Genomic DNA, 16,306 nt, shown 5'->3' on the forward strand with positions numbered 1-16,306 from the left:
TGAATAAAACAGTGGTTTGTAGGATTTACAAAAAAAAAAAAAAAAAAAAAAACAGTTAGAGTTACCGATGTCTCATCATCAGTACAATTTACACAATTAACATAATGATCTTATTATCTTTATTTGAAACCGTCAAACTTTGAATTTGTCTACATTTACTATACAATGATAAAAATGTATTGAGTGGATGACATGGCAAAAAATTGTAAAGTGATAACAATGACGTCTTCTCTTATCGATCGATGTTGTGCAAGGTACCTTTATAAGCATTTGATGGATTACAGAGTTATGGATCAGGAACATAGGAGCCACGGCTGCATGTATTAATAAGACAACGTTGATGCATACCTTCTTCCAATATTCACATGCTGTAAACTTGAAGTTCTCTGGGTATTTCCGAGTCCTTGTTTCCCATGGAATGACATTGGCATTCTAAGGTACTCTGTATCTTATTATCATTCTTATATTAAGCGACTTTTAAGTTAGTAGTCACAATTTACTTCAAATACGTTAATGTGTTTTAAAAGCTTCTGATAATTATCATTCCTACTTTCAGATTTCAGACCATAGTGGTACTCGGTATTACTAAACATTATTTTTATTTTTGTTTATCTAAACGAGAACTGACCAATGACTTAATATAACTTGATCAAGAAAGTCCAGCAGCTTCCAATGGGAATTTAATCAAACGTCTAACGAAAATAAATTAAATATGTAATTCGCATAAAGCAATAACATTCCTTAGAACCAGTTTAAAATGTGTTTTAACATTATCATTCCTACAGGTCAAATTTGTATTTCAAAATGAAGTGAAAACAAGGTCAGTTTATAAAATGATAGCCTGTCGGATGCCATTTGTAGCTTACATTTCGATATTTTGTTACCTAGCCCTTTGGCCTTATGACAGAACAAATAACAGTTTTAATCTACTGAACATAAAAAATAACGCAATCAACTTTGATGGCCATCGGCTAATATGTTCTCCAGTTAAACATCCTAAAACTTTAAAGTCTCAAGGTCAAAGTGAACACAGTGATTGCTATAAAATATGACAGCCGTAAATGCACTCCCATCTTTAACCAAAAAGAAGGATTAGTAAAACAAATCCAGCCATCTTATGACCACAGGCAATTATCTTATGGAGAACATTAATATTCTTTATCTCTTGATCAAAAATATTTTCAGTTTCTATGTCAGTCTAGCGTTGACCTTGGACTTACTGCTTCCTCAAACAATATATACTGAAAAATATATCTGAATTGACTCCGCATAATATTAGCTGTAAAAGTTATTTTGATAAACACAAACATAAAGATTTTACAGAGAACAATATTGCCATTTTACGTTTTTATTGTTATGTTTTGATAAATGTCGTTGACAATCTACGTCACAGTGACAACTTTTATAGATCAAACACTTGATAGCAATTTATTCGTATGTCAATTAAGATATGTCGTTTGCTCTTATTCCTTTCTAAGACAAAATAGTTGAACATATAATAATATTCAACATACGACCATCCTATGACCTTCGAATGGTGTATGCCGAACTAATATCTTGATAAATTGACCGGAAAGGGTTTTAGGGATCCAAAAGTCTGGCCTGCCGACAGACACAGTTAGTAAAACAATATACCTTTCTTCTTCGAAAGGTAGGGTGCATAATAAAGACAAATTGATGTATAGAAGGACTGTGCTTAATTTACTTAATTTATCATACATATACGAATAAAGATTTTCTGATATGCCACGCTGAGTTTGTTTCGACAAGTCGCCAGACTGGAAAGTGAACGTGATATTCAAGTAACTTTACTGGATAGTATTCGCTTTTTTTGTTTGCTGGTCCGTTTCTTTCCTTTGATCTATAAGACACAAAATAAACGGGTTTTTTAACTCTTCGTAACAACACTTGCAAATCAGGCCAAAGAATAAACGTATTCATTGATTCAAACGCAGATACTATTGGCAAGTAGTTTCGTCCTTATTAATCTTATTTGTGTTTATGCATTATTGTTGCTTCTTTCTTCTGCTTTTAATAGTTCGTGTTTAAATTTATATTTACAAATGGACATTGATATTTGCAACAAGTAAATATGATATCTTGAGGGTTGATTGCTGGTTGTATGATTGATATAAAACTATCCTGTAGTCAACTGGAAAAGCGAAGGCAGCGCCCTCAAAATATTATTCTATCATTGCTTCATTTTTATTGTTTTAGCAAAGAAAATTGAAACTGAATAATTTGATTAAACGCCTATTTGCATACAATGATATATTCAATGGCGTTGTACATAATAATAATAATTATTATTATTATAACAATATTGATAATGACAATAATAATAATAACAGCCTTATTGTAACAAACAGTCATGACCGCACCCCTCCCCTTGAAGTTATTTACCCCTATTGCAAATACTAGTGCATCACATGGTACGCCCAGACGAGCTGCATATAGAGGTTCAAAGCCCCCCGGTTAATGATGCACTCATATACTATTTAAGAAAGAAATACTACACACTACCCTACACATAGAGCCTTACAAACAAGTGCGTTTAATTGAACAAACCTTGGAAATATAAATGTTGAAATGTAAAACCTTTTACAAAAATTTAAGAACTATCACCTGCTGTTTTCGCATAATAAACAGTTATCAAAAAAAAAAATTTTAAACAATGCCGCGAAATCCCTGAAATACAATGGCTTGAGATTTTTTTGAAGTGATTTACTTTTGCATAGTTCTAACGACAGTTCATTCCAAAGTTTTGGCCCAATAGTATATAAACTTCTATCATTAGATGTTTTGCACTTGTTGTATGGAACAACATAACGACATTCAGAATTTTCAGACGATCTCAAATCTTGTCCACTAGGAATATACACTGTAAGCAATTCTGTTAAATACAGAGGTGCTCTGCCAGTGTGACAGCTATACATGACAGAAAGTATCTTGAACTCAATTCTTGCTTTCACCGGCAACCGATGTAAGTGACACAATGCTTGTTTAGGACTGTCAAACTTCCTCCTGTTAAGGACAAGTTTTGCACACATGTTTTGAACACGTTGCATCTAATGCACCTCACAGTTAGCTACACCATACAGTATGACATTGCAATAATCCAGATGTGAAATAACTAGAGACACAGTGGCTGCTTTTGTAAAGTATTTTCGGATGTTCTTAATTCATGGGTAATTCAAATAATTGTACGACATTTGCGGTTTACAAAATCTTTAAAGTTCAAGGTTTCGTCAAGAAATGCACCGAGTTATCTAATTGTGCTTAAAATCGTTTGACACCATCACCAGCAATGTTAATGGAATTTGTAAAACATTTGTTTAATTAAGGTCTACTACCAAACATAACAAATTCAGTTTATTGAAGTGTTCATTTTCAGTTTATTTCTATTCACCCAGTCATTGATTAAAACTGCGCACCTTTTAAGGTCTCCGATCGCTTGTGATTCTACGGAAACATGTAGGACGAAAGCTTTTTTTTGCTATATGATCATCAGCAAAACAGTAGACTTGTATGGATTTTGGAATGACATAATAGGTGAGATACAGCCAAGGAGCAAGGCAACTGCCCTGGGGCACACTGCATTCAAGATGGCGGTCTGATGAATATACATTGTTGATATTAATCTTATAAGTACGAGGCCTTAAATAGGAGTCTACCCATTGAAAAGCTGTATCACAGACGCCATATTGTGCCTTTAGAACATCTGGAAGAATGTCGTGTTGGCAAAATATCTAACTCTGAAGACGTAGTATTCAATTCATTGGTGTGGTTTTTCACTTCATCTTTAGTTAATTCAGTAAATTTTAAATTTTGTATATCCTTTACTTGAGATTCAAAGTTTTGGTATTCACATTAGGGACTGGCGTATGTTTGAGATTTTTGCCAAGGAAAGGTCAGCAAATTGGCCAATGAATTATTAGCCTCTCCTTGAGGCAGTGGATATTCAGATTTGGTACCAGTTAGTTCAGATGCAAATCCAAAAATAATCCTTATACCATTACAATAGACACTTATTATACTGATAGCACGTGACAAGCGGAAGTAGAAAACAACAACCCCTTTCCATGTCTAAAGGATCCGTAGTTTTTTTGGCATAAGTCCGGGTTTAAATTGCTTTAAAATAACAATGGTTAAATTATATTGAATGCAGTCGTCATGCTTACTGGAAAATGCTCAGCAGCAAGTTTTCTCTAACCTAGATACTTTGTTTTTCAATAGGACCGTTAGTCTTTTTTTCTGGAACGTTCGAAATGTAGATATAAATGCCTGGCATTACATCCTTTACCTGCCAACGTTAATGCATGTTTTTTTGCTTAAAGTCTTACTTTCAATTAATGTTTAAAAAGTGTTGATATTATTTTTGTTCATTTTTAATCTGTCAATATTTAAGATAATATGACTTACATTTGTTGCATAGCCCGGAAAAATTAAGCTTTTCAAACAGATTTTGATATATTTTTGCTAACAGTTAGCCTTATGAATGGACCTTACATTCCCGAAATAGTTAGCCAATCGGAGGTTATGTTTTGAGAGAATTATGTCTTAGGTGTTGGTGGGGTAATTCCATACATGTCCTGCCTTACAGAACAAATAGGCGGATTTCAATGTTTTTATATCAGCTGAATTAAAAGTAAAGGGGTACAATGTGTACAATATAAACACATACTGACATGATGTAAGACATTCGATTCTGCAGCATACCTTTACAAAAATATGCCACTTCATATACACTTTGTAGAATCTTATACATTTTGCATCTAGCATCTTTGCGGAAAACCACAACATTTCTTGATACAAGAAGAGAGACAAATCCCATTTATTGAGAATACTTGATTATGACTAGACATTGCAGAATTATGGGGATTTTTCTGTGCTTTGCCCGTGAGGTGACTTATTTGCCCTTGACTGCAGAAAAAGACATGAGAAAAATGCAGAAAATGCCAAATTTTCTTATTTCAGAATTTGCATTTATTTATATGTAAAAGTAACCCATGCTCAAATAATTGTACTGTACTTAACTCGAAAAATCATACTTTATTGCTCTCTAAGCGTTGCTGTACTGGTGAAAGCAATGGGCAAAAGATACAGACTTTTCAACCAAATATAAGAACCTGTCGTATATTTACTCCTTATGTTATGTTTTTTGTTTGACCTTTCTGATATTTCATTGTCTATATGTTATTCTGCATTACCATCACGTGAGGAGTCATGCCCTTTCGGTGTCCCATACCTAAGTTGCAGCATCTGTCATAGCGTTCATGAATTTGTCATGTGATTTCGGGTGGCTTTATTTTTACAGGTGACCTTCAAAACTTAAATAATAAGTAATAATAATGCCTGTTTTTATAAATATATCAGTTCTCTGTTTTGGCGAAAGCTTTGTCATATTGGCAGATTTATGTTTACGTCTGTCTTTTTGACACACAAGGCACTTCACATAAGAAAGGGGTGAGGGTGGATCTAGTTCTAAGGTGCTGGCATTATTATTGGATTGCCTTTCGCTTAACATGGAGTTAGGCAAGGAGGAAGCTTGAATCCCATAACATTTATCACAAAGCAGATTACCCACACTTAACTTTGCTTTTAATATTGAAGGTAAAACACAAATATCGTGTTCATTCAATCTTCTTAGTCGGGACCAACGCTCATATTTGACTTGGCAGCCTTTGCAGAGTTTGCCTCTTGACTTTGCCATGTTATATTGAAAACAAAATGTATACAAATATAAACTTGATATTATATTATGAAAAACAATAACCACCTATGTTTAAAATCCAATTCCTTTGAATTAATGTATCAAAAGTGTATAACTACCACCATACAGGTTATAAAATATAGCATAAATGAAGCATAAACAGATTTCTTGTTGAAACAATATAAGAATTCAACAATGGTATCAAATGAAGCAAGGTCAACTTGTCCAATAAACAGAATAAATTCAAAACATATTTCAAACAGTTCCTGATAATCTACCAGAACATATAAGGTAATGGTTAACATAAAATGTGTTATGCAAAATATAAAAAAAACTTGCCAAACAATTTTTCAATTTAAGCTAGAGATAAACAAAACTTTGGAGCAAATGTCAGGAGAGAAAGTTTTTCTTCCAGCAAAAGATCCTAGTATGTGATATATCTCAATAGATAAGAAAATACAGATATATGTACCAAAATCACTGCGGATTTTTTTCACTGAGCAGTACTAAAGAGGTTGCAGCTTTGTTGAACATTGTTGAAGGTAAAGATTTTATTTTCAATACTGCGAAAAAAGGTAAATTAATTGGAACATTAAGCCTAAAGTGATACTTGCAAAATCGTTAGAATCACTATGCATTTATTTCTTTTATTGTGACACATCCTTATTCAAACAAAGCAAATCTTCGATACACCACATTACTGAAGACGTACCACAAGCATTTGCTTAATTTAACGAAATGAAAGCTTAGTCACTATTTGACAATACAACATATAGGTTTGAATGTATAAAAGAGTTAGATGTATTACTTAAGGCTGTGTTCAAGGCAGAAGATATTAAAATGAATCTTTATCATACACTGAAGCAGAGATATGGGACACCACATATAAGTGCTGAAATGAAAATGACACATATAATGCAACAAATAAAATTGTATCAGGAAGGCCAGAAAGCATAGACAGCATAAAAGGTTGGCCTACCTCAGGTTTGTATGTTTTGCTGACGTTTCTGTATGCATTTACTAGTAGAGAAATATGTAGTGAATTTGCAACATGAAACGAATAGAACATTGTCTCTATTCATTAAAGTGATGAATAATTTTTTTTAAGTTAATGCAGTATGATTCATTGGGCCAGGATTACTTTTACACATAAATGAATTGAAATTCTGAAATATGTAAATTTGGTAATTTCTGCATTTTTCTCATCCTTTTTCTGCAGTCACGAGCAAATAAGTCACTTCACAGGCAAAGCATATAAAAATTAACAAGTATTCTCAATAAATGGGACTTGTCTCTCTTCTTGTATCAAGAAATGTTGTGGTTTTCCGCAAAGATGCTAGATGCAAAATTTATAAGATTCTACAAAGTGCATATGAAGTGGCATATTTTTGTAAAGGTATGCTGCAGAATCAAATGTCTTACATCATGTCAGTATATGTTTATAGTGTACACATTATACCCCTTTACTTTTAATTCAGCTGATATAAAAACATTGAAATTCTCCTATTTGTTTTGCAAGGCAGGACAGGTAAGGAATTACCCCACCCACACTTAGGACATAATTCTCTCAAAACTAAAGCTCCGATTGGCTAACTATTTCTGGGATGTAATGCCCATTCATAAGGCTAACTGTTAGCCAAAATATATCAAAATCTGTTTGTACCAGAAAAAACAGCCTTATGGAGACAGCCCCTTTGTTCTTGACTATTTAACTACTAGCAATATGAAATCACTGTGCGCGAGGGGGTGGGAGGTTGGAGGAGAAAATAAATTCAGACCATTTTCGTCTTAATAATGGCGGAAAAACTAACTTTTCCGTGATAAAAGCAAATACAAATGTATTAAGGTGGTATCACGTTTTAAATTTCCCGTGAATGATAAAAAACAAATAATATTCAGTTCTATCCAAAAATCATTGTTATGATTCAACCAAATAGTTTCCTTTGTCCACCAGGAAGGAACAATTCTTATATCTTGATATTGAGGTTTGGCATCTTTATTACAGACTTTAAAGAAACCAACAAACATGGTATGATAGAAAAGAGTATTATTTATTCATTCAACAACATGAGCTAAAATTATTATATTATACAAGTATTCAGAATCAAGTAAATTTTACACATATACACTAAAAGTAATTATGATATATAAGTATGAATCAAATAAATTTTTACACATACTTATTAAAATCTTTGACAAAAGTTGGCAATCTCGCTTAGTCCATCACAGCAAGCTGGCGACCCCGGCTGTGGCGACCACGACCGAAAGGCAATGGGGCTTGCACCCATCGCGGCAGTTAACATAGTGAGAACTGAGGTATGTGTACAGCAGAGGTTAATGTCCCAAAGAGACAGGAGTCGGGTCGAAGGCGTACAGGCATGAAATTAATCAGTACTAGTACGAAAGACTGTTGCGAGGGCAGCCGAGTTCGATATGAAGAACCAGCCAAATAGAACCAGTTTGACCAAGGACGCTTGAAGCCGGACATTGTATCAACCTTTGATATACTTTGATATATGCATTATATGGTTCTATTCAGCGGTTCTTTCAGGGGACGCATATATAATGGAAATTATATAACGGCCAAAACAAGTGAAGTTTTTTGAACAAGGAACTAAAACAATAGAAATTCTTACAAAACTTCACTGTGTTCAACAAAGCAATTTTGAGCACATATATTAATGTGATGTAAAGTAAGTTACACACTACAATGCCTTACCAAGTTACTTACAGACACAATGCACATGCAAAATAATTTTGATAGCTCGTGAAAACTAATGACAAATTTTGACAGGTGTATGATGACCCATGACCTAATAAAAACATTTCTGTTATTTCTACCTTCCAGTTTGATTTTCTTAAAACGGATCTTCTATATTGTAGCTTACAACTCATAAATTAAAACAATAAAAGAATATATTTTTACCTTACTGTTGTTTTGTCTATTCAAATCACGTAAGAAGTCTATTGTTTCAGTCATTTGTCATTAATTAGAGCAACTCACAGTGTTGCAATCAGACAAAACACATCCCTTATTTTCATATAGATATTGAGGATTTACCTAATGAGCACATGTATTGGAAACACAATTTTAGTAATGATTGTGTATTGCAATAATGCTAAAATATCTCTTCCGTGTTAAGGCTTTAGTATGTACTATTTTAAACCTAATTGACACTTCTGTTTACACACATACCCTTGTCTATTTAATGTATGTACACAGAGTTTATGCAATTATTGTTGGTACGAGAAGTGTTCGAAAAGTATTGTGTATTGTGGTCTGAGACCTTTTCGCTGGAGAAGAATATGTCATACAAAACTTTCTTTGCACTCAAAGTGCGTTTTGCAATTACTGGCCCTTTGGCCATGTTTGGTGGCTAATATTTTGTTCCCAACCTTTCTGACAGGTTCAAAATAATGCACCTGTAACAACATTAGCAAAAACCTTTTTGTTGTACTTTGGGAACATTTTTAACAATTTTTTAGCAGTTTCAACACGTAGCCTTTTTGGTCGTCAGTCAAAAGATGGGGTACCCACCTAGCAGAAATATTTCTAACTCTCAAGATTTTCTTTAAAATAAAATGAACTGTTGATAGTGAAATGCCAACAATGCGTGGAATATCGCGTATAGTAGATCGAGCATCATTTTGAAGAAGTTCTGTGATTTGTGATTTTCAAAACATTTTGGTCTCACGTTGCTGCCTTTGGCCGGTCTGATTTTGGGGCATTTCCAACAGACTCTACACCACAATCAAATTTCTTTTTCCACCTGCAAACCATCTCATAAGACATCTTACTAGACCCATAAACACGGGTTATTTCGTCAAAAAGCTCTTTCAAAGAACAAGCGAGTTTAATGCGAACTTTTATATATGACCGAATTTCTTCAGCATTTGTTATTCGTTTTCCAGCCATTTTTGCTACAGTGGTCAACGACTGTCCACACTGAAATAGCGACAACTCGGTTAAACGATTATTGAATGGATACATATATCTACCATTGTGTAAATATTGAATAGAGGTAATCCGCTATATAAACATCGACGTGAAATTCCTCGTGAAAATGGCGTGTCACCACAATACTTTTCGAACACTCCTCTTACTTGGAAACATTTCATACGTTGCTGTACATACAATATTGAAAATTAGTCCACGATTAGAAGAATATGCTGTTGATAGCTTTAGAAAAAGAAATCCAATCATATAAATTGGCTCATTTTACGATTTCAACCCATCTTTGAACACTAAAACATATAGAATTTACAAACTAGCAAAAAAAACGTTACGAAGGAAGAAAATGACAGTCAAGAAAAAACAATATAATGTGTGTGAAATTCAAACATTTCCTAGTAAATAACAAAGGCTAGACTCCCTTATTTCTATAAATTGTATATTATATTCATTTTCTAAAACAAACATCTTTCATTTGTCAGTTTAACTGTCCCCTTATTTTAAGAAATGTACTTTCTGTAATTCTGATCTTCTACTGAGGAATATCCAATTAGTTTTATTATATGGAACTCTCAGGAATAAATGGTATCGATCATTGTGATTTAAAAGGAGTATCCATATAAAGAATCCACATGGTACAATGGTACTTGTGAAACACCATACTGGAAAGTAAACGTCTACTACATTAACCTTTTAGACCGATTCCACTCGTCTCTGCGTTTGTTGGTCCGTTACTTTCGTCTGATCTTGAAATCACAAAATAAGCGTTGTTTTAAACCTAACCTTTCATAACAACATTTGCAAATTAGGCCAAAGAATAAACGTTAAATAAGTCTTAAGATTCAAACGCACACACTATTGACAAGTACTTTCGCCCGTGTGTATTATATGTGTGTTTATGCATTAAATGATCACAAAGATCCAGAGGGTTGAGAACTTTCCTGAATATTAAATTTCTAAAGTTACTTTGTAAAACCTGTGAATCAGTGAAGTCGCGGAAGACAGCGCCCTCAAAAAACTCTAAAATTACTTCAGCCTTAACAATTTAACAACGAAATACGCCAAGCATTGTATATTGTGCGATAAATAACGGTTGGCTAGCGGACCGCTATGACTTCAGTTATGACGTTCCGGAACCACATGACGGAAACCAAATTCATTAGCTCATAAATTATGAATGAAGTTCAGCATAATTCGTATAAACATGTTAAATAAATGTTAGAATGAAATAAACAAGGCAGTCTGAAAGACTGCTATATCCTCCGCCACTGTTATGGATAGTGAAAGGGTTGATGGTATTGGGTGGAAGCACTGACGTTGTGAAGTATGTTTCATAGTCCATGTATGACAACATCAATGAATATTAAAACTCATTCAAGAGGTTTAGGAGATACAGAGTGGACTCAAAATGCAAGCTCAAACTTCTGATCCTGAGTTGTGACCTTAACCTTGAGCAATCATGGCTGACTCATGTGTTCTGCACGTTGTCTTGATGAGGTTATCATTTAACCCAAGTTTCATGAAAATCCTTCAAGGAGTTTAGAAGATACAGAGCTCAAATCTTTGACCTTGAGTTGAGACCTTGACCTTGAGCTGATATGGCTGATTCATAAATTTTGTATATTGTTTTGATGAGGTGCTCATTTGACCAAAGTTTCATGAAAACCCTTCAAGGGGTTTAGGATATATAGACCGAACACAAAATGGAAGATTCAAACCTTTGACCTTGAGTTGTGACCTTGACCTTGAGCCGACATGGCTGACTCATATGTTCTACACATCATCTTGATTAGGTGATTATTTGACCCAAGTTTCAAGTAAAATCCTTCAAGGGGTTTTATGAGATACAGAGCGGACACAAAAGGGAAGACTCAAATCTTTGACCTTGAGTTGTGACCTTTACCATAAATCGACATGGCTGACTCATGATTCTGCATACTTTTTTTTATTATCATCTTGAAAAAGTGATTATTTGACCAAAATTTTATGAAAATCGTTCAAAGGGGTTAGGCGACACAGAGCGGACACAAAATGTAACGGACGGACGGAAGGACGGAAGGTCAGTAGGACTGAAGGACGGACTTAGACCAGTCCTATAACATACCCCCCCCCCCCCTTATCACACGTGGGGAATTAACAATATCTGCATGTTGTTAATCGTCTAAATAACCACAGGGCTTCGTACATGTTTATTGGATATCTAAAGATATCCTGTCTTTAGATATTTTCTTCCATAACATATCTTATCCTTAGATATTTTCTTCCACCAAAATATCTTATCTTTACATATACTCTTCCAATGTAGAAATTCGTCATGAAATGTGTTTATCCGAACTAAATATATAAATCAGTTACAGTCCACAATATGCTGTTGATAAGATTTCACAATTAATGAATTCGCTCAATTTACCACTTCAGCCCATCTTTGAAATGACAAAAAAGTATACTTTAACATATAAAATTTACAAATTAGCCAAAAAATGTTATGAGGGAAGAAAATGACATCAAAAAGAAAATAATGGCGTTGCCGTGACCTATCGTACAAATAGCATTTAATACGTGTGTGAAATTAAAACATTTCCTGTAAAATACTAAAATCTTAAATTTTCTATAAATTGTATATATTAATTTTCTAAAAAAGCATCCTTTAATGTGTATTTTTGTGACTTTTTAAAAGCGCGTTTTGGTAGTATAATGGATAAAATTAGACTTTTGCGTAATTTAATACTTTTGAAATCTTGACACGTTAGTCTAACTGCCTCTTTAATTTAAGCAATGTACTTTCAGTAATTTTTAATCTTTTTGCAAAATAGCAAATGGCGGGTTACCTCTTTGGTACAGTACAGTTATATATTGATAAACCTCACTGAAGTCTTCCCGAGCAAATCTTTACAACTGAGGACTGTCCAATTAGTCTCATTTAATTTGAACTCTTGGGCATATATGGTATCAAACAGTATAATATAAACGGAGTATCAATATAAAGAATCCACATGGTATAATGCTACTTGTGAAACAGCATACTGGAAAGTAAACGTGTACTTCAATTAAACTTACTGAACAGTAGTATTCGCCTGTCCGTTTGTTGGTTCGTTACTTTCGTCCGATCTATTAGACACAAAATAAGCATTGGTTTAACCTTTAATAATAACATTGGCATACAAGGCCAAAGAATATACGTTAAACGAATCTAAATAAACGTATTCATCGTTCAAACGCAGACACAATTGACAAGTAGTTTCGTCCTTATGTATCTTATTTGTGATTATGCATTTATTGTTGCATCTTTCTTTTGCATTTAGTATTTCGTGTGTAATGTTACATTTGAAAATGATCACAAGATTTCCAACAAATAAGTAAGGTATCTCGAGGATTGTTTGCTGGTTGTATGATTGAAATAGAACTTTCATGAATATTAAATAATTTCTAAAGTTACCTTTTAAAACCTGTGAATAAGTAAAATTACTCCAATCCTTGGAGTCAATTAGAAAATCGAGGTTCCAAGAAGGCAGTACATGAAATCATAATTCTAACATGGCTCGGGTTTTTATTAGTTAAACAAAGAAGGAAGCCGAGCATTGTATATTCTGCTATAAACAATGCCTGACGTGCGGACCGGTGAGAAATCATTATGTCTTGACTTCAATTATGACATTACAAAAACAAAATGGTGTCTCATTCATTAACTCGTAAGAATGAAGTTCAGCATATTTCTTACCATCATGTTTAATCAGCATGCTTATCGTGTGGTTAACCACAGTTCCTTGTTCAACTGATTGGATATTTAAAGATATAAGGATATCCAATGCCCATCATTCACGAAAATATCTTATTTTTAGATATTTACTTCCATTGAAGAAAGTCCTGATCAAATGTGTTTAACTGAACTAAATATCTAAATCAATTGTATATGTATGGCTACATTTGTAATTAATTGTTGTGCAGTAACAGTCAATTGTTAACATACTTGCAGCTTTTTATTGGTGGTATACATTTATACTGTGTTAATCTATATATAGATGTATTAAATGTTTATTATTTTAAACCTAATGGCCATTACTGATAATACACATACCACTGTTATGTAATGATTACATAAATAATATGCAGTAATTGTTGATACTTTCATAAAATTATTTGGGTGTAATATACAAATCACATAATATTTGCAGTTTACATGTCGACGGAGTTTACTAGTTATATATTAATAGCGTTCACTGAGTTCACAAAATTAATACAGCTTTTCAAAATATTAGAGCAAATATTTCAATATTTCAATCGGAATTTTTAAATAAATCGCAAGCATACTATTAAACTTCTCTAGAAGTTTTGTTATTTTCAAACACAGTGTTTAACTTCAAATGCAAATATTACATGAGCCTCGGCATTAATCCTGTTAAAATATGTGTATTCAAAAATTATTCTAGAAATTTACAAATAGCGCATCAAACAGCTAGAGGTATCCGCTTGTTTTTTACATTTGCCTTTGGTATGAATAAGTTACTTTAAATAAAATGAAAGTGAACTTAAACAATCAGTGAATGCAAGCAGTCTATTAGTTTCTATAAACAATGTCTAACCTTATATTTACGTGATGATGCAATGTATAAAACTGTGGATGTTTAAAATGGTCGCTATTTAGCAAAAAATTCTGGAGCAGCATGTTGTTATTGAAAATATTCTGATCTGTAACATTTAAATGCCTGCAACACAGGACCAGTGAAACAAAATACCTTGTGTAGCCTTCTTTAGACACGAGTGTTGAATACATGTAGTTAAATGACCAACAGATTCCTATTTTGAAACAACTGAAATGTATTACTTACGCAATATCTATCTTGCAGAAACAGCAATTCACAATATGGCAATTATTTCCGCTGTTGAAAGCTTCCAGCATGTAATGTGATAGCGTTTTTCGTTTTTCAGTTTGTTCCTTTTTATTCGCGTCTTCGTACTGACCCTGAAATTCATAAAATTATATTTTTGGTTTAACAAATATTGTTCCACCCGAAATGCGTTTGACTTTAATTTTGACTTTGATATGCATCTATATCATAAGCCGGAATTTGCATGGCTGAGGCAGCATTGATATCGACTATGTATAAAAGAGGAAACCCAGTAAAGTTTCACAAACTGCTAAACAATATAGAATAGTGAATAATTTGATTATACCAAATAAATAACAATTGTGTGGCGTTTAGCTTGCAACACTTTTATATTCAACCATCATAAATAAAATCTCCATAAGTACAAATGACATTCACAAGGTAAATAACATTGGTAAACGCAAATCATATTAGTCACCTTGACGACTTCGTATGCACTGTTGAACAATGCGATCAAAAGGTTGAACACAAGCACAGTGAAAAGGGAGACGTAAACATATACGATCATTCTTGAAAACAATCTAATTCCACTTTGGTCTCCAGCATATTGGTCTTGCAATATAGCAAACGTGACATATCTCGTCACCATTGATGATGGAAAACAGTGTCTCTGCAGTAGAATGTTTTGTTTTAAACTGAAAAAATGAATAAAAATATTGTGTGAAAATATACTTGTTCAGCATTTCAGGGAGGGTCAGGCCTTTCCTATATTGTCGTTTACGGTCTTGTTCATCGGTCATAACAAAGCAATGGTTCGTTATCGATGATGAAACTTCAAAATTGTCGATGCTTTGGAAATACCAATAGAAAAAGAAGGGGTTATTTTAAACAGAACAAATCATACACTATTTAACGTAACGGGAAAACCAATAATCGAAAAACAGACACTTTCTCAAAGTTCAATTGTTAGTTTTTTTTTAATTTCAAATTTAATTTTTCAATCACGAATCACAAAATTTACTATACTTTTCTATAATTTCATGAAAATACAACTCATAAACTTTTACCAGATTTTGACATACAGTCCGAAAGTATACTGCTTAAGCCACTAAAATTAATTTCAATTTAATTAACGTCGAATATAGACAGATTTATATACAAAAGACATGCCTGTCGGCCGTGCAAGATTACATGTATTATTTATCAGCTGTTTTCTAATTTATGTAAGAAGACGCATACGTAACTATGTGCATTTAGTAATTTTATATTATTTGAAAGATAAAATCACTGAAAACCCCTTTGGCTAAAAAACAGATGTATAATCTTTACCCAGTAAAGTTTCAATTTTAATAAAAATATAATAAATTAAAGAATCCAAATGATCTTATAAATGAAAATAAAAGAATCTCCCAAAACCTCCTATTCGTAGCGTATTACCCTACAAATAATCACATACTACTAAACTACAACAAGGAGTCAACCTAGACATTGAGTAAGAGCAATTAAACTACCGCAGATTCATGCAAAATGTTTGCTATCGCATCGTATCGACTGTGGACAGATTAATTACTTTCAAAGCCTAACCTTTGTGCGGGGACATTCTGCCTATCTCGATATGACAACAAAGATGTTATCAATATTCTAGTATTTTTCAAACTTTTACACATTGCACAAAGTTTGTATGTAAACAAGAACACTTGTTACTGCTTGGTGACAGAAACGTCGATTCCTGATGTAAATAACATTAGTAACGTGCGGCCATCGTCAGTGTTCTGTCTTTACCCCAACTTTATCTTTTAAATTTTTATAATTATT

The 16,306-nt window shown here is 33.2% G+C and overlaps 1 protein-coding gene across 1 annotated transcript in view; it reads right to left on the reverse strand.

Annotated features, from left to right (window-relative positions):
• Positions 1-7,751: 7,751 nt before the first annotated feature.
• LOC128557980 (mucolipin-1-like) overlaps positions 7,752-16,306 on the reverse strand; it is a 35,401-nt gene continuing 26,846 nt past the window's right edge. Inside the window, exons 14-17 of the mRNA XM_053546678.1 lie at positions 14,970-15,186; positions 14,492-14,625; positions 12,723-12,773; positions 7,752-10,411 (exon numbers count right to left, since the gene is read on the reverse strand). Of these exons, the coding sequence (XP_053402653.1) occupies positions 15,073-15,186 (114 nt within the window). The 3' untranslated portion in view covers positions 7,752-10,411; positions 12,723-12,773; positions 14,492-14,625; positions 14,970-15,072. The remainder of the gene's footprint in view (positions 10,412-12,722; positions 12,774-14,491; positions 14,626-14,969; positions 15,187-16,306) is intronic.

The sequence above is a fragment of the Mercenaria mercenaria genome, chromosome 6 (assembly GCF_021730395.1).
Source record: "Mercenaria mercenaria strain notata chromosome 6, MADL_Memer_1, whole genome shotgun sequence".
NCBI lineage: Eukaryota > Metazoa > Mollusca > Bivalvia > Venerida > Veneridae > Mercenaria > Mercenaria mercenaria.